At 43.2% G+C, this 23,389-nt stretch overlaps 1 protein-coding gene across 5 annotated transcripts in view; it reads right to left on the bottom strand.

The window, feature by feature from the left end:
* The window catches only part of GARRE1 (granule associated Rac and RHOG effector 1), a 118,763-nt gene that overhangs the window by 8,712 nt on the left and 86,662 nt on the right, over positions 1 to 23,389 (bottom strand). For all 5 annotated transcript variants that reach the window (XM_006171591.3, XM_027769535.1, XM_006171590.3 and 2 more), the window contains 7 exons: positions 21,075 to 21,215; positions 20,770 to 20,865; positions 20,485 to 20,646; positions 19,155 to 19,313; positions 13,585 to 13,682; positions 8,068 to 8,193; positions 4,217 to 5,250 (listed from right to left, as the gene is read on the bottom strand). In XM_006171591.3, coding sequence (XP_006171653.1) covers positions 4,217 to 5,250; positions 8,068 to 8,193; positions 13,585 to 13,682; positions 19,155 to 19,313; positions 20,485 to 20,646; positions 20,770 to 20,865; positions 21,075 to 21,215 — 1,816 coding nt within the window. The remainder of the gene's footprint in view (positions 1 to 4,216; positions 5,251 to 8,067; positions 8,194 to 13,584; positions 13,683 to 19,154; positions 19,314 to 20,484; positions 20,647 to 20,769; positions 20,866 to 21,074; positions 21,216 to 23,389) is intronic.

Genomic DNA, 23,389 nt, shown 5'->3' with positions numbered 1-23,389 from the left:
AAAAAAAAAAAAAAAAAAAAAAAAGAATTATTTGAGGGACCAGCAGGTGGAGTGGTGGTTAAGGGCACTGCACTCCCACATGGCTGACTGAGGTTCGAGTCCCAGACTAGTGGCTTGCTTTCTCGCTTTCACACTCTCTCTCTCACTTTCTCTTTCTCACTCTGGTCATATTAAAATAAAGTTAAGTAAAATAATTATTTTAAGAAAAATAATTATTTCATTCAATTTTATTTATTATTAGTTTTTTAAAATTATTTTTAATTAATTTAATTTAATTTGATCAGAAAAAGACAGAGTGAGATAGAGTAGGAAAGTGAGAAAACAAGCTGCCAGGTCCAGGACTCAAACCATGGTCACCCATGTGGGAGTACAGTGCACTCAACCACCGTGCCACCTGCTGGCCCCATTTTTTTTTTTTTTTTTTAATGTAACCAGAGAGAAAGTGAGAGAGTAAGCCCAGGTCCGGGACTCAAACTGCAGCCAGCAATGTGGGAGTTCAGCACCCTAACTTCCATGCCACCTGCCAGCTCCCCCAGTTTTTTTTTTTTTTTTTTAGAGGGTTTTTGTATAGGGGGTGTTGCCAGAAAGACAGAGAGAAACAGAGAGACAGAAAGTGAGAATCAACCCCCCAGGGCAGATGGCCACGCCGCAATCCCTTCTCCTCCATTCTCCTCTCGGGATCTTGGGCATGCACACACACGCGCCTGGCATGAGTTTAAGCCACTGGGTCTGGGACACAAACCGCAGTCGACTATGTGGGAGTCCAGGGACATAACCATTACGCCAACTGCTGGTCCCATCCCCTAGGCTTGTTTTTCAAGGCGCAGGGTCTAGGACTCAGACAGTGCAGTCAGCCATGTGGGGTTCAGGTGCCGTAACTACTATGCCACCAGATGACTCCTAGTACATTTACTGATAAGACCAGTTTTTCCTCAATTACTTGGTTGATATAATAGATCATTGTACAGTAGCAGAACTCCTTATAATGAACCACCTTTACAGCTCTGAAGTAAGCCAGGTTAGTAACAGTTATTACCCTTTTGAGACATTGCTATATTTTCTTTTGTCTATCTGTATTAGCGAGATAGATTCACTACAGTGGTCTTTTCAATTTTATTTATTTAAATTTGCTATAGGGCATGTGTGCTTGCTGGAGAGAGACAGAAAGAGAGACAGAGAGACAAAGTGAGAAAGCATCCACCAGGGGATGGTCACACTGCAAGTCCTTCTCCATTCTCTTCTCGGCATTTTGGGCATACATGCACATGCACCTGGTGTGTTTTTCAAACTGCTGGGTCTGATACTCAAACCATGCAGTTGGCTTTGTGAGACCCAGCTGCCCCATGTGGGATCCATGCCACTGGCTGACTCAGTTTTATATTTTTCATGACAGAGTGTCATCACACAAGGAAGGGGTATCATGCTGCCATTCCCTCTTCACAGACCCCAGCTCCTTAGGGTCTTGAGTACCTGTGCATGACTTGGCATGTTTTCAGGCTGACCTGAGAATCTGAACCGGTGCTCTGCATATGGCTTCCAGCACTGCTGTCTAGCACACTATGAACTGTGCCACCTAAGCGGGGCCTAGTTTTTTTTTTAACTAAAAATATTTTAAAAGAATTATTTATTTAAATTTTTTTAGAATTATTTAATTTATTCATTCATTTATTTTAATTTGAACAGAGATAGACAGACAGACAGAGAGAAATCAAGCTACCAGGTCTGGGACTCAAACTGTGGTCAACCATGTGGGAGTGTTCAGTGCCTTAATTACCATGCCACCTGCTGGTCCTCTGGTTATTTATTTATTTATTTATTTATTTATTTAAATTTGATCAGAGAGAGAAAGAGAGAAGGAGAGTGAGAAAGCAAGTCACCAGGTCCAGGACTTGAATCACGATTGGCCATGTGGGAGTCCAGTAACTTAACCACCACACCATCTGCTGGCCCCCATTTAAAAATTTTTTTAAAACAATTATTTTATTTATTATTGTTGTTGTTATTTTTTAGTTTGCCATAGGGCACATGTGCTCACCAGAGAGAGAGAAAAGTGAGAAAGCAAGTCACCAGGTCTGGAACTTGAACTGCGGTAGGCCATATGGGAATCTAGTGCCTTAACCACCACCCTACCTGATGGTCCCTTAGTTTTTTAAATAATACTTATTATGTTTTTATGAGAGTTATATTGGCTTTGTTAAAAAAATAAACATGAACTGGTGGGGACCAGCAGGTGGTATGGTGAAGGCACTGGATTACCATCTGATTGACTGCAGTCTGAGTCCCAAACTCAGTGGCCTGAGAATCACGCCAGGCATGTGCACGTGCGTACCCAAAATCCTGAGAGGAGAAGGGAGGAGGAGGGGTTGCGGCATGGCCATCCCTCCTAGGGGGTGATTTCTTACTTTCCCTCTGTCTCTCTCGGGCAAGCACAAGTGTCCTAAGGCAAAAACCTTAAAATTAAAAAAATAAAATACAAAAAAAAAAAGGAAACTTTCTCTTTTTCTGTGCCTGAGATAGTTCAAATAATTGTGATTTATCTGTGCCTTAAAAATGGGATTATAGTTGCCAATGGGGCTAGCCCATAGCATGGTTGTTAAATCAGCACCCCACGTAGCCAACTATAAGGTTTGAGTCCTGGGCCCAGGGGCTTGAGAAACAACCCAGGCATGTGCGCATGAGTGCCCAGATCCCAAGAGGAGGGAGAGGACACCAAGGTGACCAGCGTGACCATTCTCCAGGGGGTGCTTTCTCACTTTCTCTCTCTTTGGGGTGCACACATACCCTTTGGCAAACTTAAAAAAAAAAAAAGGCTGCCTATGAATCCAGCTGGTCCTGATCCTTTACATTAGTTTTTGTTTGTTTGTTTGTTTGTTTGTTTTAATGACAAAGGCTCCCATGGGTCCTGGTCACACTGCAATCCCTTTTCCTCCAATTTTCCATCTCGTCAGGATCCTGAGCATGCACACACATGCCTGTTTTTCACGCTGCCAGAACCTGGACTTTAACCCTGGGTCAGCAACGTGGGATCCAGCTTCCACTGTGCAGTGCTTAACCACTCCAGTAAAGGACTGGCTCTTCACTAGATCTTTATTTATTTATTTTTAAGAATTATTTTTTATTTGACCAGAGAGAGGCAGAAAGAGAGAGAAAGAGTGAGAAAGCAAACCGCCAGGCCTGGGACGCCAACCACAGTCAACCATATGGGGTCCAGCACCCTTAACCATCACGCCACCTGCCGGTTCCTCTTCACTAGGTCTTTAATCACCATTTCAATCTGTCTTTTTTTAAGCTTATATATTTATTTCTTCCATGAGAAAGACACACCCATGCACAGACACTCACACACACACACACAGAGGCACCCTCAACAGAGTCTCCATGCCATGATGCACTCCTTCTGCCAGCCAGCCCAGTCACAGGCATTTGTGTGCCCAGAGTGCTCAGGATCAGGTGAACCAGGACCTTTCCCATATGGGACCTTTCCCAGCTGCATCACTACCTGGCCCTTCTAATCTCTCTAGTGAAATAGATCTAAGCATGGTTTTTTTTTTTTTTTTTGAGAGGTGTTTGCTAAGGGCGCATGCACTTGCCAAAAAGACAGAAAGCAAGGGAACCAGCAGTTAGCGTAATGGCAGGAGAATGGAGGAGAAGGGATTGCGGCGTGACCATCCCCCCTGGGGGGTGATTTCTCGCTTTCTGTCTCTATGTCTCTCTCTGTCTGTTTGGCGAGCGCACGCGCCCTACAGTGAAAATCTCTCCAAAAAAAAAAAAAGACAGAAAGCAAGAAATCACCCCCCGGAGGGATGGCCATGTCACAATCCCTTCTCCTCCATTCTCCTCTCGGGATCTTGGGCACGCACGTACACACACCTGGTGTGAGTTTAAGCCATCAAGTCTGGGACTCAAACTGCAGTTGACTACACGGGAGTCCAGCAACATAGCCATTACATCATCTGCTGCCTTTAGACTGTATCTTGCACTTTACATAAAGAAAAAAAAAACAATGGTGCTTATCTTCCACCCTCTTTCTCACCATTGCTTCCCAGCCTTGCTAGATGTGCCACCTACTTGCTTCTGTACAACAGGAAAGGGACTTATGGGGGACTAAGTTACTTCACCTTCACAAGGAAGACAGGAACAGGCAGGCCCTATGAAGTCCTCAGTGGTTACATCTATCCAGAAATGGAGTAAGGAAGGGTGGGGGGGCTTCACATACCTGCAGGATCAAAAGGCAGAATCTCTCCCAACATTCCGAAGACTCCTTCGCTTTGGTCACGGTTTGGCCAGGTGTTATTTCTCGGTCCCTGTGGCTTCTGTCCCAAAACCTCTGACATCACATTATCCATATAGCTGCTCACCAGACCCAAGCTGTACAAGTCAGAACTGAGATCAGAGATGCCAGGCCACTGACCAAGGGGAGACAGACCTGCTCCAACAGGCTGTGTGGGCTGCTGGGATGAGCTATGTACCCATTTCCCAGGTGCCCGAGGCTGGGGTGGGGGCTGCTGTGGTCCAATGGGTTGGAGCAGGTGTTGGTAGTATTGGACTTGGGGCTGTTGTTGCTTTGGAGACTGTTGCTGAGGTGCCAATCCTGGCTGGGATGTCAGAGGGGTGTGTGCCCCAGCCTGGGGGGGCCGCGGCGGAGGGGGCACTGGCAGTGACGGCTGCTGTGGCTGCATGGCTCCTGCCTTCTGTTCAGTCACCATGGCTGTGGCAGCAGAATTACGCCTTGTTACCAGTGGGGAGCCTTGATGTGACTGGCCCATGTTAAAGCCCGAGAGAAAATCTATCACCTCCTGCATTTCCTGATCGGTTGGTAAGTTCATACCCTTCTCATCCTTGCTGTCATCCCCGTGCAGGAAGTTCTCTCGCCTCTCTATGAGAAAACCATTGGCCATTGGATTACTGGAATTCTGAGCTGACTGTGAAGGGTCTGTAGTCCTAGGGAAATTACCAATGTTCAAAATGCTCTGTAACCTTGCATCAATGTTACTGGGCATTTTGGCCTTCTCTTCTGAACATCCAGTGACGAAGATGTTTTTGGAAGGGGTATTTGGGATGGAATAATTTGTGCTGCTGCTAGAGCCGGTACAGGATGCTTTCTTGGTGAACCGGGACGTCAGTTTGGAGAATGTCTTCTGTAGGCCACCTGAAGATTTGCTTCCATTCCCAGAAGGCAGGTCAGCCTGATTCCCAAAATCGCAGATCTCCCTCTGAAGCTGGATCTGTATGCAGGGCAAAGCTTGTTCCCTGTTTACACAAACAAAACAAAAGACATGTTATCAATAGACAATAAACAAGTTGGAAAATGACAAGGACCTCTTATGTTTAAAAAATATTGGGAAACAAGAAAGTCTCTGTGGTTGGTACTGGGATCACTTAGAGTGTAGATAAATAAATGAACACTCAAAGGTTTTGAGTGTACATAGTCGATGACATCTAATGTGGGCTGTGGAAACTGTAACATTAGGATTCTGGCCTGAGGAGTCGGACTAGGTGAAACCGTCTAATGAGAAGAGCAGATGGCGAGAGTGGGCATGCCACCGGCAGAGGCTAGCTTTGTGCCTGGAGAGTAGGGACTGAGAACCAGGCAGATCCAGCAGAGGGACAACAGACAAAGCCATACAGCAGGGGACTGCTGAGGTTGGGGACACTATGCACTGTCTGAATAGATGGCTGTTACTTACTAAGTTTTCTGTATATTATCGATATTTTCCTGTGCTAAGAGAGAGCCCGGTACATAGAGAGGGTAAGAGGCCTCTGAGGACCTGAGGAAATCACGTCACTGTTTTGGATTTCTGAGCTTGAGTTAAGAAAGGGAGAAAATGAGGGGGTGGGGGATGGCTGGCCCTGTGGAGCAGCAGTCGGGAGCAGTGCAGAGAAAGCCATATTCCACACGGCCAACTGGGGTTTCAGTCATGGTCCTATTGACTTGAAAATCATACTGGTGCACATGCACGCCCAGTTCTCCAATGGAGAACTAGAAGAAAAGGACTGCAGAGAGACCAGACCCAGTCGGGGGTTCTCTCTCGCATATGCCCTCATTCTACTTTTTGTTGGAGAGGTTTTTGCTATAGGGCATGTGCACTTGCCAGAAAGACAGAGACAGACGGACAGACAGAAAGTGAGAAATCACCCCCCAGGGGGCATGGCCATGACCCAATCCCTTCTCCCCCATTCTCCTCTCAGAATCTTGGGCGCGCACGCACACGCACCCGGCCTGAGTTTAAGCCACTGGGTCCAGGACTCAAACCACAGTCGACTACATGGGAGTCCAGTGACATAGCCATTACGCTAACTGCTGGTCCCCATATGCCCTCATTCTGGCACACATACACACACAAAAGTAAAACAAAAGAAAGGGAGAAGGGAGCATGGCCGGATGTTTAAGGTCTCTCTACCAGTCGTAAAATTACCAATTTTATCATTTTTCCTCTCTTTTTTCTTAGATTTTTTTTTTTTCCTATAGGGTGTGTGTGCTCACTAGAGACAGAAAGCAAGAATCACCCTCTGAGGGGATTGCCACGCCACAATCTCTTCTCCTCCATTCTCCTCCTGGGATCTCGGCCATGCATGCACATGTACCTGGCATGAGTTTTAAGTCACTGGGTCTGGGACTCAAACCATGGTCGACTATATGGAAGTCCAGCAACTGTGGGAGTCCAGCAATATAACCATTACACCTTCTGCTAGTCCCACCAATTTTCTTTTTAATCTTTCATCTTTTTTTTGGAGAGGTTTTTGCTATAGGGCGCATGCGCTCGCCAGACAGACAGAGACATAGAGACAGAAAGCGAGAAATCACCCCCCAGGGGGGATGGCCATGCCGCAATCCCTTCTCCTCCATTCTCCTCTTGGCATCTTGGGCACGCATGCACATGTGCCCGGCATGAGTTTAAGTCACCGGGTCTGGGACTCGAACCGTGGTCGACTACATGGGAGTCCAGCGACATAGCCATTACGCTAACTGCTGGTTCCAATCTTTTATCTTTTTAAGATAATCTTGCAACTGTCAATTATTTTCAGACATATGTAAATTTGATGAAGGGCTTCAGTACATTTTCTAAACATTTCTCTGCTCTTAGTTCATCAGGAGAATATGGGTTGGGTTGAAAGTCCACTTCATGGATTTACTCTCCAAAAATAAAACAAATTAAGGCAAAAATGTTAATAAATCAGAGAACCTGGGTATAGTTCACAGAGCAATTCAGTATAATATTCCTGCAACTTTTCTGCAGATTTAAAATTATTCCAAAATGAAAAAGCTACCAGAGTTCTCTTTCTCCCCCCCCACCTCCCTTGGTTTTGTTTTGCCATAGGGCAAATGTGCTTGCCAAAGAGAGGCAGAGAGAAAGCAAGAAATCACTCCCTGGAGGAATGGCCACACTGTAATCCCTTCCCCATTCTCTTCCTAGGACTTTATTTTTTTAGAATTATTTAATTTATTGACTGATAGATTTTTAATTTTTTAAATAATTGTTTTATTTATCTTTACTTATTTTAATTTGACCAGAGAGGGACAGGGTGAGAGAAAGAGAGAGAAAGAGAGAAAGCAACCCGCCACGTCTGGAACTCAAATTGCTGTTGGCCACGTGGGAGTCCAGTGTCCGTAACTACCATTCTACCTGCCGCCTCTCGATTTATTTATTTTTTAATTGACCAGAGAGAGAAAAATGGAAAGTAAGAAAGCAAGCTGCCAGGTCTGGGACTCAAACCATGATTAGCTACGTGGGAGTCCAGCACCTTAACCACCACACCACCTGCTGCCTCCCTGCTCCTCACCCCCAACCCCCTGCCCCGGGACTTTGGGTACATATGCATACGTGTCCAGTATAATTTTCAAGCTGCCAGGTCCAGATTCGAATGACAGAAGGAGTCACATGGGATCCAGTGCCTTAACCTTCATGCCACCTGTTGACCCCAAAGAGTTTTCTTTTTTGCCTTACCCACACTCCATCAGGGATTGTAAGCACATGTAAAACTATATATTGTCACTTAAACCCTGGGTGTGGACCTAAGTGCAAACCACTCGCACAGCCAATTCAAGGGACCAGTGTGGACACTAACCTCCCTGCCCTCCAGCGGTTTAGGTCCAGCACAGCTGTGTAGAGCACATCCACGAGCCCCAGGGTCTTCTCAGGATCAAGGCTTCTTTGCAGAAGTGACATGGTAGCAGGGTCTTCTTTCAGGCACCTAGGCACAAAGCAGGTTGCGTGAACTTCTCTGCAAAGTTCTCACAGAAAAGGCTACAACTTTGATGTACTCTGGCACCTTCTAGAAATTTAGTAGTTATAAAACCATTTAGAGAACAGCAAGGCTAACATTGGAACTCAGTGCTCTGCAGAAGGAGGAGGAAGAAATAGGGCCTGGAGTCTTCTGTCGTAATAAATACACATTTGGTCTCTGCCCCCAGTTCCTGACACAGCTCCTAAAACCCTTGGAACTTCCTGAGCGACAGGAGTGCTAGGAGCATCTTTTGTTCTGATATTTGGTCTCTGACCCTGGTCGCTGATATAGAGCTCCTAAATCCTTTGGAATTTTCGGAGGGAGAGAAGTGTCTTGCTCTAACATGATTTCTTTTTTTCTTTCTTTCTTTTTTTTTTTTTTTTTTGAGGGTTTTTTTTTTTTTTTTTTTTTTTGGAGAGTTTTTTTTTTTGCTATAGGGCACATGCATTCACCAGAAAGACAGAGACAAAAAGACAGAAAGCGAGAAATCACCCCTTGGGGGGCGGGGAATTGCCACACCGCAATCCCTTCTCCTCTATTCTCCTCTCAGGATCTTGGGCACACACGTACACGTGACTGGCTTGAGTTTAAGCCACTAGGTCCAGGACTCGAATCCCAGTCGACCACATGGGAGCAACATAGCCATTATGCCAACTGCTGGCCCTGCTCTGAGATGATTTCTGATGGGATTTTGGATAGTTTTAGGATGGCGGCCGGTCACCCATAATTAGAAGCTCCACTCCACCATCCTTGGGGAGGGGAGAATTAATAATCAATCATGGTTTACATGATGATGCCTCCATAAAAATCCCTCAATTATGGGGTTCAGCAAACTTCTGGGTCAGAGAGCACATCAAGGTACTAGGAGGGTGGTGCCCATGCAAGGGCATGACAGCCCTGCCCCCTCCCCATGTATTTCATCCTGTCTACCTCTGTATCTAGCTATTCATCTGTACCCTGTAATATCCTTTATAATAAACTAGTAAAAAGACAAATGATTCCTTGCGTTCTGTGAGCCGTTACAGCAAATGATCGAACCTGAGGAAGTTATTATGGGAATCCTCCACTTATAGACAGTTGGGCAGAGGTGCAGGTGACGAGCTGGGAACTGCGACTGGTGTCTGAAGCAGAAAGCAGTCTTGTGGGACTGAGCCCTTAACTTGTGGGGATCTGTGCCTGGAAGGGCTGACGGGACACACTTGCTCTATGCTCCCAAGTATACATCTGGTTGTGCTCTGACTTGTCACATATGTTTGCTCATTAAGTATTTGCTGGCCATGCAGAAAGAAGTACAATGGTACCTAGTTATAATTTCCTCCTGAAAAATCAAGGAATTGGAACTTTTACTCATCAACCTTGAGAGCTGATCAGTAAAATACACGCTGCTCTGTTGACAAATCACCAAGACTTGCTTAAAACCCTCTACCTGCTCTTAGATAAAAATCCAGTTCTCTCCAGGGCTCTGTCAGTTTTTACTCCTACAAATCCTCTTCATCACCTCCTTCCACATCTCCACCTATGCCAGCTCACTCCTTAGGTCGGTGCATTTGCTGTGCCTTCTGCCTGGAATGCTTTCCCCATCTGCTCTCATGGCTGGCTCCTCTCAAATCAAATGTCATTTCCTCACAGAGATCCTTCCTGACTGACCACCCCCAACTCGAGTTCCATTATTTTCTGTCATGTAACTGTACTCTAACTTCCTCCATACACTTGCCAGTGTTTGAACTCCTCTCTTATGCTATTAGCTATCTTCTCCTCTTTTCTGCTACAGAGTCAGTTCTAGAAGGTCAGGGATCCTGGGACCAGCAGATGGCATAATGGTTACGTTGCTGGACTCCCACATCAGCAACCATGATTCAAGACCCCGACCTGGCATCTTAAAACTCATGCCGGGCACGTATGCATGCATGCCTAAAATCCTGAGAGGAGAACAGAGAATGAAGGAGAAGGGATTATGGTATGGCCATCCCAGGAGGTGATTTCTCACTTTCTGCCTCTCCAGCAAGCACATCTACCCTACAGCAAAAATATCTGTCTCTTAAAAAAAAAAAAAAAAAAAAGACTTCGGTCTACCTTGCTCATGATTAACTTCCCAGCAAATAGAACAGTGTCTGGGTACATAGTGGCAATCGGTAAAGAAAGAACAGATGGATGGATAGCTTAAAACACACAGAAAAATGACAGTTTAAGGTGGGGGCCAGCAGGTGGTATGGTGGTTAAGGCACTGGACTCCCACATGGCCAACCACAGTTTGAACCCCAGACCCAGCAGCTTGAAAATTACATGGGGGTGGGGGGTGGGGGGAACCAGCAGTTAGCGTAATGGCTATGTCACTAGACTCCCATGTAGTTTGAATCCCGGACCCGGTGGCTTAAACTCACGCCGGATGCGGGGGTGTGCGTGCCCAGGATCCCGAGAGGAGAATGGAGGAGAAGGGATTGCAGTGTGGCCATCCCCTCTGTGGGGGTGATTTCTCGCTTTCTGTCTCTCTATCTCTCTCTGTCTTGGAGCCCCACCCCCCTATAGCAAAAACCCCCCCAAAAAAAAAAAAAAAAAAATTACACAGAGCACATATAAAGCATGCCCAAAATCTTGAGAAGAGAATAGAAGAGAAAGGATTATGGCATTAATATCTTCCCAAGGGTTGATTTCTTATTTCCTTCTCACTGTGTCTCTCTGGCAAGCACATGTACCCTATGGCAAACCCCCCCCCAAAAAAAAATTAAGTGAGGTATTATTTCATTAGGAAAAAAAAAATTGTATCTCACAACTGGACATTAAAAGCAAAGCAACACATTCAGGGCCAGCAAGTGTTGTGGTGTTTAAGGCAGCTGGATTCCCACATGGCTGTGACATAGTTTGAGTCCTGGACCTGGTGGCTTACAAATCACAATAGAGGGACTGGCAGGTGGCATGGTGGTTGGGGACACTGCACTCCCACATGGCCTGCCACAGTTCAAGTCCTGGACCTGATGGCTGGCTTTCTCACTTCCTCTCTCTCTCTCTCTTTCTCGCTCTCTCTCTCTCACTCTCACTCACTCTGTTCCACTCTGGCCAAATTAAAAATAAATAAATATAATAAATAAATAAATGAAAATCACAGTTGGTAGATAATAAATAAAATGTTGAAAAAAAGGAAAGAAAACCAAAGCAAATAATAAATTCTTGCCTTGTTTTACTAATGATATCACTTTTACAGAGATGGAATAAACAACTCATTTCTATTTGTATTCTTCTCAAATACATAAGTTGAAAGAAATTTAAAAAAAGAAAACCTAAAATTTTGCACCATTACCAGAAGCAGCCAACAGAGGGAGCCGCTTCAAGGAATCATGAACTACAAGGTCTTTTTCAAGGAGGTGCAATGAATTCCAAAGGAAATCAACAACAAAGGGAAGAGTTTGGGAAATAAACTGAACTGTTAGTCATTTTAGTACTAGTTGTTTATATTCACCCAACTACGTAAAAGTCCAAACTTCTCTTCAAAAGGAGAATTCTGATTAAATTTAGTATTTCTCAATGATAACATGAATTGGAGAAAAAATGTGTGAACGTAAAAAATCTTACACGAAGGTAGATCTTTTATTTATTGTTTGATAGAAATGAAGATATATATGGGGACCACCAGTTAGCATAATGAAGATATATATGTAAGTTACCAATAATTTCAAGGCAGAGTAAATCATTCCAACGATCAAATTTAAATTGTGGTACATGAGGGAATGATGCGTGTTACTCACATATAGAGGTTCGGGACACATGTCAACCAAAGACTTACTGAAGGTACCAACTGGTTCTACACACTTTTAGCAGACTCACTGCAGTCCACACAGGCACCGACAGTGCCTTGCTTCTTACTATCTTTATCTCTTTTTACTTAAAAGATTTAAATATTTTGTATGTAGTTAAATATCCATTCAGATTAACATTTTAAGAAATGTCTTCAAGGGGACCAACAGTTAGCATAATGGCTATGTCGCTGAACTCCCATGTAGTTGACTGCACTTCGAGTCCCAGACCTGATGGCTTAAACTCACGCCATGTGCGTGTGCATGTGCGCCCAAGATCCCAAGAGGAGAATGGAGGAGAAGGGATTGCAGTGTGGCCATCCCCCTGGGGAGTGATTCTCGCTTTTTGTCTGTCTCTCTGTTTTTCTGATGAGTTGTCCCTATAGCGGAAACAAACAAACAAACAAACAAACAAACAAAAAACAGTTCTCCAAAAAAAAAAAAGAAAAAGAAAAGTCTTCCAGTATATATTTATTAATAAAGCTAGGATGCTGACCCTTAGAGCCAAATCTGTATATCTGTCACAAGGATCAATTCCTAAAGGTGGCAGTATAGAACTGCTGAGGTCCTATCCCTTACTCAGGCCTCTGATACACCAGTAAGTATCATCCAGAAGAGCTGTGTGATTTATTCTCTATTAGATAGCCTCTTTGGTTGTTTACTTTGTAGTCTAACCCATACCAGTATTAGCCATAATGTTTAGTATTATTTGAAAACATGTTAACATTTTGCATAAAATGGTTTCATACTGTTTTGTTTGGCTTTTTTCTTTTTTTTTTTTTAAGTTCACTACATGTGCTCACGGAAGATGGAGAGTGAGGGGGAGAGAGGGAGAAAGAGAGAGAAATCATCTCCCGGGGGGCTGGCAATCCCTTCTCCTCCATTCTCCTCTTGTGTCATAATGTTTCTTCACTTTGCCTTTCTTTGATTATTAGGTGTGGTCAGTCACACATTGTCTTCATCTATCTGCAGACCATATATTAACTTCTTTTCTAACTTACCTGTTCACAACCCTTGACCACTTTCTTATTGATTTGTAGGAGTTTTTAATAATAAGTAAATTTTAAAATAACCTTTTATCTATTATAGGTATCACAAATATAATTAAATAAGTCAAAACAGGTTAGATTATCCCCAAATTTGCAATGACACAGGGTGAATAAAATGAGCTCAAGATCAGGATTTTAGTTAGCGCTAACAAATGAGGACAAGGAATTTTCTGTTCCCTATTCACAGTGGTGACATAGAGAAAATGATACACTGTTTAAAAGCTGTGGACTCAGTAACCAAAAAAAAAAAAAAAAAAAAGACAATACTGCTCATTATTGTCCATAAATATATAACATTTAGCTGCAATGTGATCAATGAGACCATTTTTTGGACATCTTGGCTTCTTCATCATGAACCAATCATGACAGCACCACTAAAATATCACTGTGCCATAAACACACCCACAGCGTGAGACCTAGTGTGTCGGCTAGCATGGAGTTTGTTCATCAAAGCAATTCTTTCAGAGATGTGCCAATTGCTCTCTGAGCTTAGGCTTCTGTTAATGTAAGAGCCACATTACCAGGTGGATGGAACTTGAACCACAATTCTGGAGCCTTCTAAACTGATTTGGGGGGCGTAGGCTTCTTTATTTTCAATCTGTGCAGTATCAACTACCACCTAAAAGAGAAGCAAAAACAACAAGCAGCTTTCAGAGAGGAAAACAGATGCGAGAGTAATCCACTACATGCACCTATCGATGCCAAATGACTCTGGCAAGAACTGTTCTCCCAGCAGTGTGGTTACACCAAGGCCAGTCAGGGGCCCTGTGAAGACAACAGCGTGTAATAAAGATAACCGAATATATCGGTAACGCTTTAGTACACAGAATCCAAATTCGGGGTGTAGGATTTACTGAACTTTTGTAAGCATCTCTAGTACTTTTCCAACACTATAAATATATTAATTGGAAATTACTTTATTTCCTCTTAGCTTTTAATATTTTTTACTCTATAACTTGAGAGAAGTAAAAATGTCAGTAAAAGTTGAACCAATGCTCAGTCATTTGAGATGACTGAGTAGAAGTGGATGAAGTCTTTTTTTTTTTTAAGACAGATTTTTGCCATAGGGTATATGAGTTCACCAGAAAGAGAGAGAGAGAGAGAGAGAGACAGAAAGTGAGAAATCACCCAGGGGGATGGCCACACCACAATCCCTTCTCTTCCATTTTCCTTTCAGGATTTTGGGAACACATGCACATACTCCTGGTGTCAGTTTTTTTTGTGTATTTAATTTTATTTATTTGTTCATTTATTTATTTTTAATTTGACCAGAGAGAGAGAGAGAGAGAGGGAAAGTGAGAGAGCAAGCTGGTGGGTCCGAGACTTGAACCACAGTTGGCCATGTGGGAATCCAGCTTCCTTAACTACCACACCACCTGCCGGACCTATTTATTTTAATTTGACAGAGAGGGACAGTGTGAGAAAGAGACAGAGAGAGAGGGAAAGTGAGAAAGCAAGCCGACAGGTCCAGGACCCAAACCGCTGTTGGCTATGTGGGTGTCCACCACCCTTAAACATCATGCTGCCTACTGGCCCCCTCCTGGTGTGAGTTTTAAGCTGCCAGGTCCAGGACTCAACCTGTGGTCAATTAGGTAGGAGGAGTTCAGCGACATAACCGTTATGCCATCTGCTGATTATTATATATTATTATAAAAGATTATTTTATCCTCAACTACCAATGAAAACAGAACTAGTTCAGAAAAGACAAAGAAGGAATCATTCTTTCAATGATTCCTACTTACTTAGGGAGGTTTTTTCTTTCTTTTTTTAATGCAATTTTTTTTTTAGAGAGACTTTTTTTTTCCTATAGGGCACGTGTACTTGCTGGAGAGAGAGAGACAGACAGATAGAAAATGAGAAATCACCTCCTGAGGGGATGGCCATGCTGCAATTCCCCTCTTTTCCGCTCTCCTCTCGGGATTTTGGGCATGCACACACATGTCCCTGGCATGAGTTTCAAGTCGCCGGGTCTGGGGCTCGAATCATGGTCAACCACATGGGAGTCCAGTGACGTAACCATTACACCATATGCTGGCCCTTTAAGAATTATGTATTTGGGACCAACAGTTAGCGTAATGGCTATGTCGCTGGACTCCCATGTAGTCGACCGCAGTTCCCGAGTCCTGGACCTGGCAGCTTAAACTCACGCCGGGCACATGTGCATGAGTGCCCAAGATCCCAAGGGGAGAATGAAGGAGAAGGGACTGCGGCGTGGCCATTCCCCCTGGGAGGTGATTTCTCACTTTCTGTCTCTCTGTCTCTGTCTTTCTGGCAAGCACATGTGCCCTATAGCATAAACTTCTCCAAAAAGAAAAAAAAAAGAATTATGTATTTAATTTTATTTATTATTATTTTAAAATTTTGACCAGAGAGAGACAGAATGAAAGGGAATGTGAGAAAACAAGCTGCCAGGTTCAGGTCTCGAACCGCGGTCGACCATGTGGGAGTACAGCACCTTAATCACCATGCCACCTGCCATCTCCTTACGTTTTGTTATAGTTATTATATATGTTTGCCAGAGAGACAGAAAGAGGGAAAGTGAAAAATACTCCCTGGGGGGATGGCCATCCCATGATCCCATCTCTATTCTCCTCTTGGGATTTTTCAACCTGCCAGGTCTAGGACTTGAACCGTGTAGTTGGCCATGTGGGATCCAGTTGCCTAAACCACCATATCACCAGGTGGACCCACAGGAATTTTAATACTACACAGATGATATAGTATCCTAGGTAATCTGAAGAGTTTGACAAAGTGGTGAACACATTTTCAAATAACTTAAAAAGAAGTTCAAGAAAATAATCATGAAACATTTTAAGACAGAATCTGTAGGACTTCAGAAGGGGAAAAGCCACGTACAGCTGCCTATCCCTATTCTAAATTCAGCCTCAAACGAAGCTGATTTCTACTGCTGTAAACATAGTTCCCACAGCTGGTCTGCAATGTCCTTTGGAAAATACTTCCTGTCCAAGGAACAGCCATTGTTGGACTAGAACAGGTGTTTCCTTTCTCCTCCCATCCCCCCCCAACCATAATCTAAAGGTTCTTTGTCAGTCATACACAAAAGTGCTCTACAATCAAGGGGTAGGAAGCTATGCCTTTTTTTTTTTTTTTTTTTTTAACCTACAATGTTTTCTCAAAACAGCCTTTGTGTCCTCTGGCTTATTTTCCTTTCAGAACTCATTGCCATGGTTCTCTTAGATTTGAAGTATGGATCAATCTCCTAAAGGCAGTGGGCCCTTCCATACTTCAGCATGGCATCTCCAGTTTACTTCTTGAGAGTTCTACTACTGGGAACAAATCCTGAAGGAAATGTTAACTCTCCACTGTGGACAGACCTTCATCTGTCCCTCTACAAGGCAGTATCACCCTAAGCTGGGCCACCTAAACCTCACCCTCATGAAAAAGGACAGTATCCCTGATACTTCTTTTCATGAATAAAGTAGAAATCGAACTTAAAAAAGACAGTTCTTTTTTGGGGGGCTATAGGGCGCATATGCTTGCCAGAGGGAGACAGAGGGAAAGTAAATCATCTCCCAGGGCAGATAGCCACACCATAATCCAATCCCTTCTCCTCCATTCCCCTCTTCGGAGATTTCAGACATGTATGCACATGTGCCTGGTATCTTATTCAAATAGCCGGGCCCAGAACCTGAACTGTTGAGTCGGCCATGTGGGGGGCCAGTGCCTTAACCACCACACTCATCTGCTGTTCCAAAACACATAATTCAATTTTCTCAATCTCTAATTAGCTTCCTCTAACCTTTGGCCAAAATGCTATCTTTTCAAAAAAGTAGCCATGGGTCAGCTGATGACATACAGGTAAAATGTGATGCTCTGAGAGGCTGATCCACATAGGAAGGGTTTTGTGTCCAGAGACCTCCCTGAGTATGTCAGGCATGTGCATGTCCAAGATCTGGGGTTGGCTGAGATCGTCATACCTCAAGACCCCGCACTGGCAGTGCCTGCCTCTCTTGCTCATAGAAAAAATAAACAAACTTAAACATAATACTGAGACCAGCAGATGACATAATGGTTACGTTGCTGGAGTCCCATGTAGTCAACCATGATTCAAGTCCTGGACCCAGCGGCTTAAACATCACGCCAAGAGTGTGTGCATGTGTGCCGAAGATCCCAAGAGGGCAATAGAGAAGAAGGGACTGCAGTGTGGCCATCCTTCCTGGGCGGGGGTGAGCTCTCACTTTCTTTCTGTCTCTCCAGTGAGTGCACATGCCCTATAGCAAAAATCTCTCTAAAAACAAAAACAAAATACATAATACAGACACACATACACACAAAATATACTATACTGTACTATAAACAAAAAGCAGTCATGGGACCAGCAGTTAGCGTAATGGCTATGTCGCTGGACTCCCACATAGTCGACCGCTGTTCATGTCCCGGACCTGGTGGCTTAAAACTCACGCTAGGCGCGAGTGCGTGCGTGCCCAAGATCCCGAGAGGAAAATGGAGGAGAAGGTATGGCATCATGGCCATCACCCCTGGGGGGTGATTTCTCGCTTTCTGTCTCTCTCTGTCTATCTGGCGAGTGCACGCACCCTATAGCAAAAACCTCTCCAAAAAAAAAAAAAAAAAAGCAGTCATGGGGCCGGCAGGTGGCATGGTGGCATGGTGGTTAAGGGTACTGGATTCCCATATGGTCGACTGTGGTTCGAGTCCCTGGCAGCTGGCTTTCTCAATTTCCCTCTCCCTCCCTCTCTTACTCTGTCCCTCTCTAGTCAAATTAAAACTAAAGTAATTCTTAAAAAAAAAAAAAAAAAATAGCAGTCATTAACCACAAAGTAGAATTAAGTACACATGGTGATACGGGTCAATGGTGCCAAACAAAAAGCTAAATGGTGATTTCAGAAGTTGATCTCCTGACCCCACCCAAATCTGGCAAAAGTTTTTGCTTATTCTCTAAAAGGTGAAAAGACCAAATCATTATTTTTGAGTTGATGTCATTCTACTGCTAAGGAGAAAAACAGAGTACCAAGTGAATGAGTGGAGGTACCACTCACACCCATGCAGTCACGGAAGGTCTCCTGGAGGGGACACTGGAGCTGACCCCGGGATGGGAAGGAGAGAGCCACATGAAGGTCAGAGAGAAGATGGGAACCAGCAGTTAGCATAATGGCTATGTCGCTGGACTCCCAAGTAGTCGACCACAGTTAGCGTCCCGGACCTGGTGGCTTAAAACTCACGCTGGGCGCGTGTGCGTGCATGCCCAAGATCCCGAGAGGAGAATGGAAGAGAATGGATTGCGGTGTGACCATCCCCCGTGGGGGGTGATTTCTCGCTTTCTGTCTCTATGTGTTTTTCTGTCTGTCTGGCAAGCACACGCGCCCTATAGCGAAAACCTCTCAAAAAAAAAAAAAAAAAAAAAGAGGAAAGAGAAATTTAAAAAAAAAAAAAAAAAAACAGAGAGAAGAGTATCTTTAGGTACAAGAGGTATCTAGGGCTAAGGCCAGAGACAGGAAGAGGCGTGGCCTATTTGAGTAGCACAATGACATCCCCAGTAGTTCCAGAATCATCAGGCCAGTCACTGGGCCTGGTCAAATCACTACCAATGTGATAAATTTCCTTAAAATAAGAAAAGCTTACAATATAAAGTTTCTTGAAAATACCTATTACCAATCAGTAAAAAAGGAAAAAAACCTTAAATTTTGCTCTTCCTGTTAAATTTCTCTATCTGGTCTAAATTCTTTTATTTATTTATTTTTTTGAGAGTTTTTTGCTATAGGGCACGTACGCTTGCTGGAAAGACAGAGAGAGACAGAAAGCAAGAAATCAACCCCCAGGGGGGATGGCCATGCTGCAATCCCTTCTCCTCCATTCTCCTCTCGGGATCTTGGGCATACACGCACATGCGCCCAGCGTGAGTATAAGTCACCGGGTCCATACAAACCATGGTCGACTACATGGGAGTCCAGTGACATAGCCATTGTGCTAACTGCTGGTCCTGATCTGGTCTAAATTCTATAGCACCAGAGAACTTTTAAAATTACTCGATATTTTCACACATGCCTGCACCACACCCTTGCATGCTTGAAAAGCCCTTGTTCATTCGCCCTGTCATCCACCACACACTCACCAGTCCAGCCTGGCCAAACAGGAGCTGCACAGCAGTCTTGCAGGCACCCCGCCATGTAGATGGGCAAACTTGGTTCAGTACTTCAGTCACAGGAAAATCCTCCCTGGGTGTGATTCCGTTGTAGCAGCCTGCTTCCTTGATGAGTTGTAACATCGTGTGCTACAGATTGGCAGGAAGAGAGGTCACACCTCAAGACAAAGCCATGCAAAGTTCTAAAATTTACAGAAATGTGTTTATACAACCATCTTCAAGAAAAAAACATTTTAAGTATACCTAAATCATATCATTTGAGTTTAAGTAAATTATCCTTAGTCACCGTCAGAGATCTTCTTGACCCTTTTAGACTAAATGGCTAAATACCTTTGCATCGATAACATAAACGTGATTTCTGGATTACCACAAAATGAAGCATTATTTAGTAGTCTACTGATGCAAACTGGCGGAGGGATTTTGAAATCCTAAATCCCTCCAAATAAGGAAACAAAACCATCTTGTAAAAGTAAATAGCAATGAAAATCTCAACTATTTTGGATGACCAAGTGGTCAGGTATGCACGCTCTAGAAACAAACGCATAAGCACAAATTCCAGCTCTGCTACTTTCTAGCTGTGTGACCTCAGGTCTCAGTTCCCCAATCTGACAAATGGGGAAAGGGGCAGTCCCCACCTCGGAGGTGAGCGTGAAATGAGACAATACACGTGAAGCACCTGGTACAACGTTTGGCATATGTAGTGCTCTACCAACGGTTATTACTGCAGTATATGACAGGACTTCTCCTCCTACTTAATTCACCAAAGTCTACTGAGAAAACTGATATGAGCCTTATGTACTTTCAAACCCTTTATGTTAAACATTTGAAAAAAATTATTAAAAAAAATCTCTCTTGGCAGATACCACAGTAGACATTAATTTATGAGGAAGGTCAGTATCTCCTTCCTTAACCTTTATTTTGTTTGGTTGTTTTGGTGTGTGTGTGTGTGTGTGTGTGTGAGAGAGAGAGAGAGAGAGAGAAAGAGAGAGAGAGAAGAAGAAGAAAAGGAGAGAGAGAGAGAAGAAGAGAGGGAGAGAGAGAGAAAGCTGTGCTTTAGACAGGGTCTCACTATGTCACTATCCTCCTGCCTCAGTCTGTAGAGAGCACCACCTCCCCTGGCTTTTTAGAGTAGGCTAGGAATGGAACCTGGGCCTCCCACAGGGCCTCTGCCTGCCAAGCAGCAGCGTTTTGGACCATTGGTTTTGATTTTTAACCTACATTTTTCACAAGCCCTTAAGTTTCCCTTGAGAACTCTATTTTGAAGTTCATGTTCAGTTGTTGAAACCCCATGGAAAACTACCGTCTTAAGTTTCAGATTGTCAGCGGCCGACTCATTAAAGGAGACACCCTTCAGGAAGTGCGATCCTATTTGCACAGGGACGGTGGGAAGCTCGCACTGCATGGGCTGCGGGGGTGTCTGCCTCCGCCCTGTCTGCTGGGCTTCCGCCTCACTGCAGCAGCCCTGGAAAAGGTTTGGACAAAAGAGGACAGGTGACACACAGCTCATCTGCCAAGACACTTGGTTCATGCTGTCCTGCACGAACAGTTCCCATAGCTCCCGAGAGCTACCAGAAGAAAAGTGTACCTGCAAACTTGCTTCAATTGCCTTTGGATTCAGGTGGAAGCCAGCTTTCATCGCATATTCACAGTGGCCTAAGCTTTCCAGAGCTATCTTATATGCCTGCAAATAAATAATTTCCAAGAGTCGAGATTATATAGCAGATTGAGGACGACAGAATCCAATAAAAATAGAAATTTTAAACTTCTAGTTATTAAAATTCTGGAGGCCAATTACTGTTTTACCACCCTTTGATTCATTCAACATTATGGCTTTAACTCCCTCCCTCATTTCTATCCTTGGATATTAATGTGCTAGTTCTGAAAACTTACTTGCAAAGCACTGTCGATTTTTATGTTTAGCTCTTTTAGTTGGTGCTCAGGAATGGCTGCACTTTGAGAACAAAAGAGCTGCTGAACTTCAATTCCTGCCAGGCAGCCATCACAGCCTCTTTCTCTTAGTCTAGATGTCGCCTGTAACATGAAGGATGACTAGTAGGTGAAGAGGAACTATGGTTATTAGCAAAATTACAACAATAACGAAATCCTACAAGTAAAACGAAGCAAAAAACCATCTAAGCAAAAGGCACAAACCAGAGGTTCAGTACTGTATGTATTACAAAGTGAGCTGAGATTAAGTACCTTGATGAGAAAGCAAAACAGACAGAGCACTGCCTTATCTTAGGAACCCTGAGAAAAGAGTTTACGTACCTTTCATTTGTTTCATATACATGTAAAACAGTCATACATTTTCATCTCTCTGCTTTAAAAAAGAAACAAATACTTAGGGCCGGCAGGTGGCGTGGTGGTTAGAGGCACGGGACTCCCACATGGCTGACTGCAGTTTGAGTCCAGGACCTAGTGGCTTGCTTCCTCACTGTCATTCTCTCTCTCTGGTCAAATTCAATAATAATAATAACAATAACAATAATAATAAAAATAAATGAAGTTAAGTAAATAATTCTATTTAAAAAACCATAACCTAGAGAGCCAGCAGGCAGCATGGTGGTTAAGGATACTGGACTCCCCACATGGCTGACCACGGTTCAGGTCCCAGACCTGGTGGCTTGCTTTCTCACTTTCGCTCTCTCTCTGATCAAATTAAAATAAATGAACAAATAAAGTTAAATAAAAATAATTCTTAAAAAAAAAATCTGTATTACCGGCATTTTGAGCTTCCAGAATCAAAAAAAAAAAAAAAGGAAGGAGCCAGCAGGTGGCATGGTGGTTGGGGGCACTGGACTCTCCACATACTAACTATGGTTTGAGTCCCAAATCTGGTTGCTTGCTTTCTCACTTTCCCTCTCTCTCTCTGTATCTCTCTAGTCAAATTAAAATTAATTAATTAATTAAATTAAATAAGTCTTTGAAAAAAAAAAAGGAAGAACAGACATGGCTATACATTTAAATAAAAAGTCACATTACTATGGAACAGGAAAATAAATATACTAGAATACTTAACAAAAAAGTGGAGCTTTTGAAATCTGTACAGAAAAATAAAATACTTACTGCTCACTCACTAAATGTTTAGAGTATATACTCAAGAAAGAAAAACAAGGTGAAACTAATCTATGTCATGTGATGAAACACAAGTTATATTCAGTTAGCCCTCTCTATCTGTGAGTTCCACATCTGTGATTCAATCAACTATGATAGAAAATATTTGAAACAATGAGGAATACAACAGTAAAAATAACACAAAATTTAAAAATAGAGTATAATGGAGCATAAGATGGCATGGTGGTAAGGCGCTGTACATCACATGGCCAACTCTGTGGTTCAAGTCCTGGACCTGGAGGCTTGGAAAACACATCAAGCACGTGTGTGTGTGCATGCCCAAAATCCCAAGAGGAGAATGGAGGAGAAGGGATTACAATGTGGCAATTTTTCACTTTCCCTCTCTGTCTTTCGCTCTCCCTCTGTCTCTCTGGCAAATACACATGTCCTATGGCAAAAAAATAAAAAAATAATAAAAAAATAAAAATAAAAAGTGTAACATTTATTTATGTAACACTGCATGGCATTAGGTGTAACTAATTTAGAGACTATTTAAAGTATACAGGAGGGGGACCAGCAGGTGGCGTGGTGGTTAAGAGCACTGGACTCCCACAAGGCTGACCATAGTGTTTTCTTCTTTTATTATTATTATTAAATTTATTTATTTACATTCATTCACTGTATATCATTACAGCATACAAAGTGAGATTTCCCATCCAGAGTACACTGTATATTGGCTCAATCAAGCACATCAACATACATGTTATCATCAACAAATAATTTTCCATTTCTTGTTTCCTGTATGTTTTGCTTTTTTTCCCCATCCTTGATTTCCTATCTCTTACCCTCCGCGGTCTCCCATTCTCCTCCATGTCTCTGGTATCTATGTTTGCTTTCTATACTCCCCCCTCCCCCCTATTTTCTTGAGTCATTAAAGATCTTAATAATCTAAGTATTTTCATAGCAAGCACACCTGATATATACATTTCCATGAACATAAGTCCAACTTTAGGCATAAGCCTCAGTGAGTAGAATGAACATCCTATAAAGTAGCACCTAGCTGGGGCTATATATCTTACTGCAGGAATCAAATAGGTATTTTTAATGCTTTTTATTTTTTAATTTCAAGAAAAACAGTTTTAGTTTTTTTT

This window comes from Tupaia chinensis, unplaced genomic scaffold (genome assembly GCF_000334495.1).
Source record: "Tupaia chinensis unplaced genomic scaffold, TupChi_1.0 Scaffold149922_1, whole genome shotgun sequence".
Taxonomy (NCBI): Eukaryota; Metazoa; Chordata; class Mammalia; order Scandentia; family Tupaiidae; genus Tupaia; species Tupaia belangeri.
This window is presented reverse-complemented; position numbering and strand designations above follow the sequence as displayed.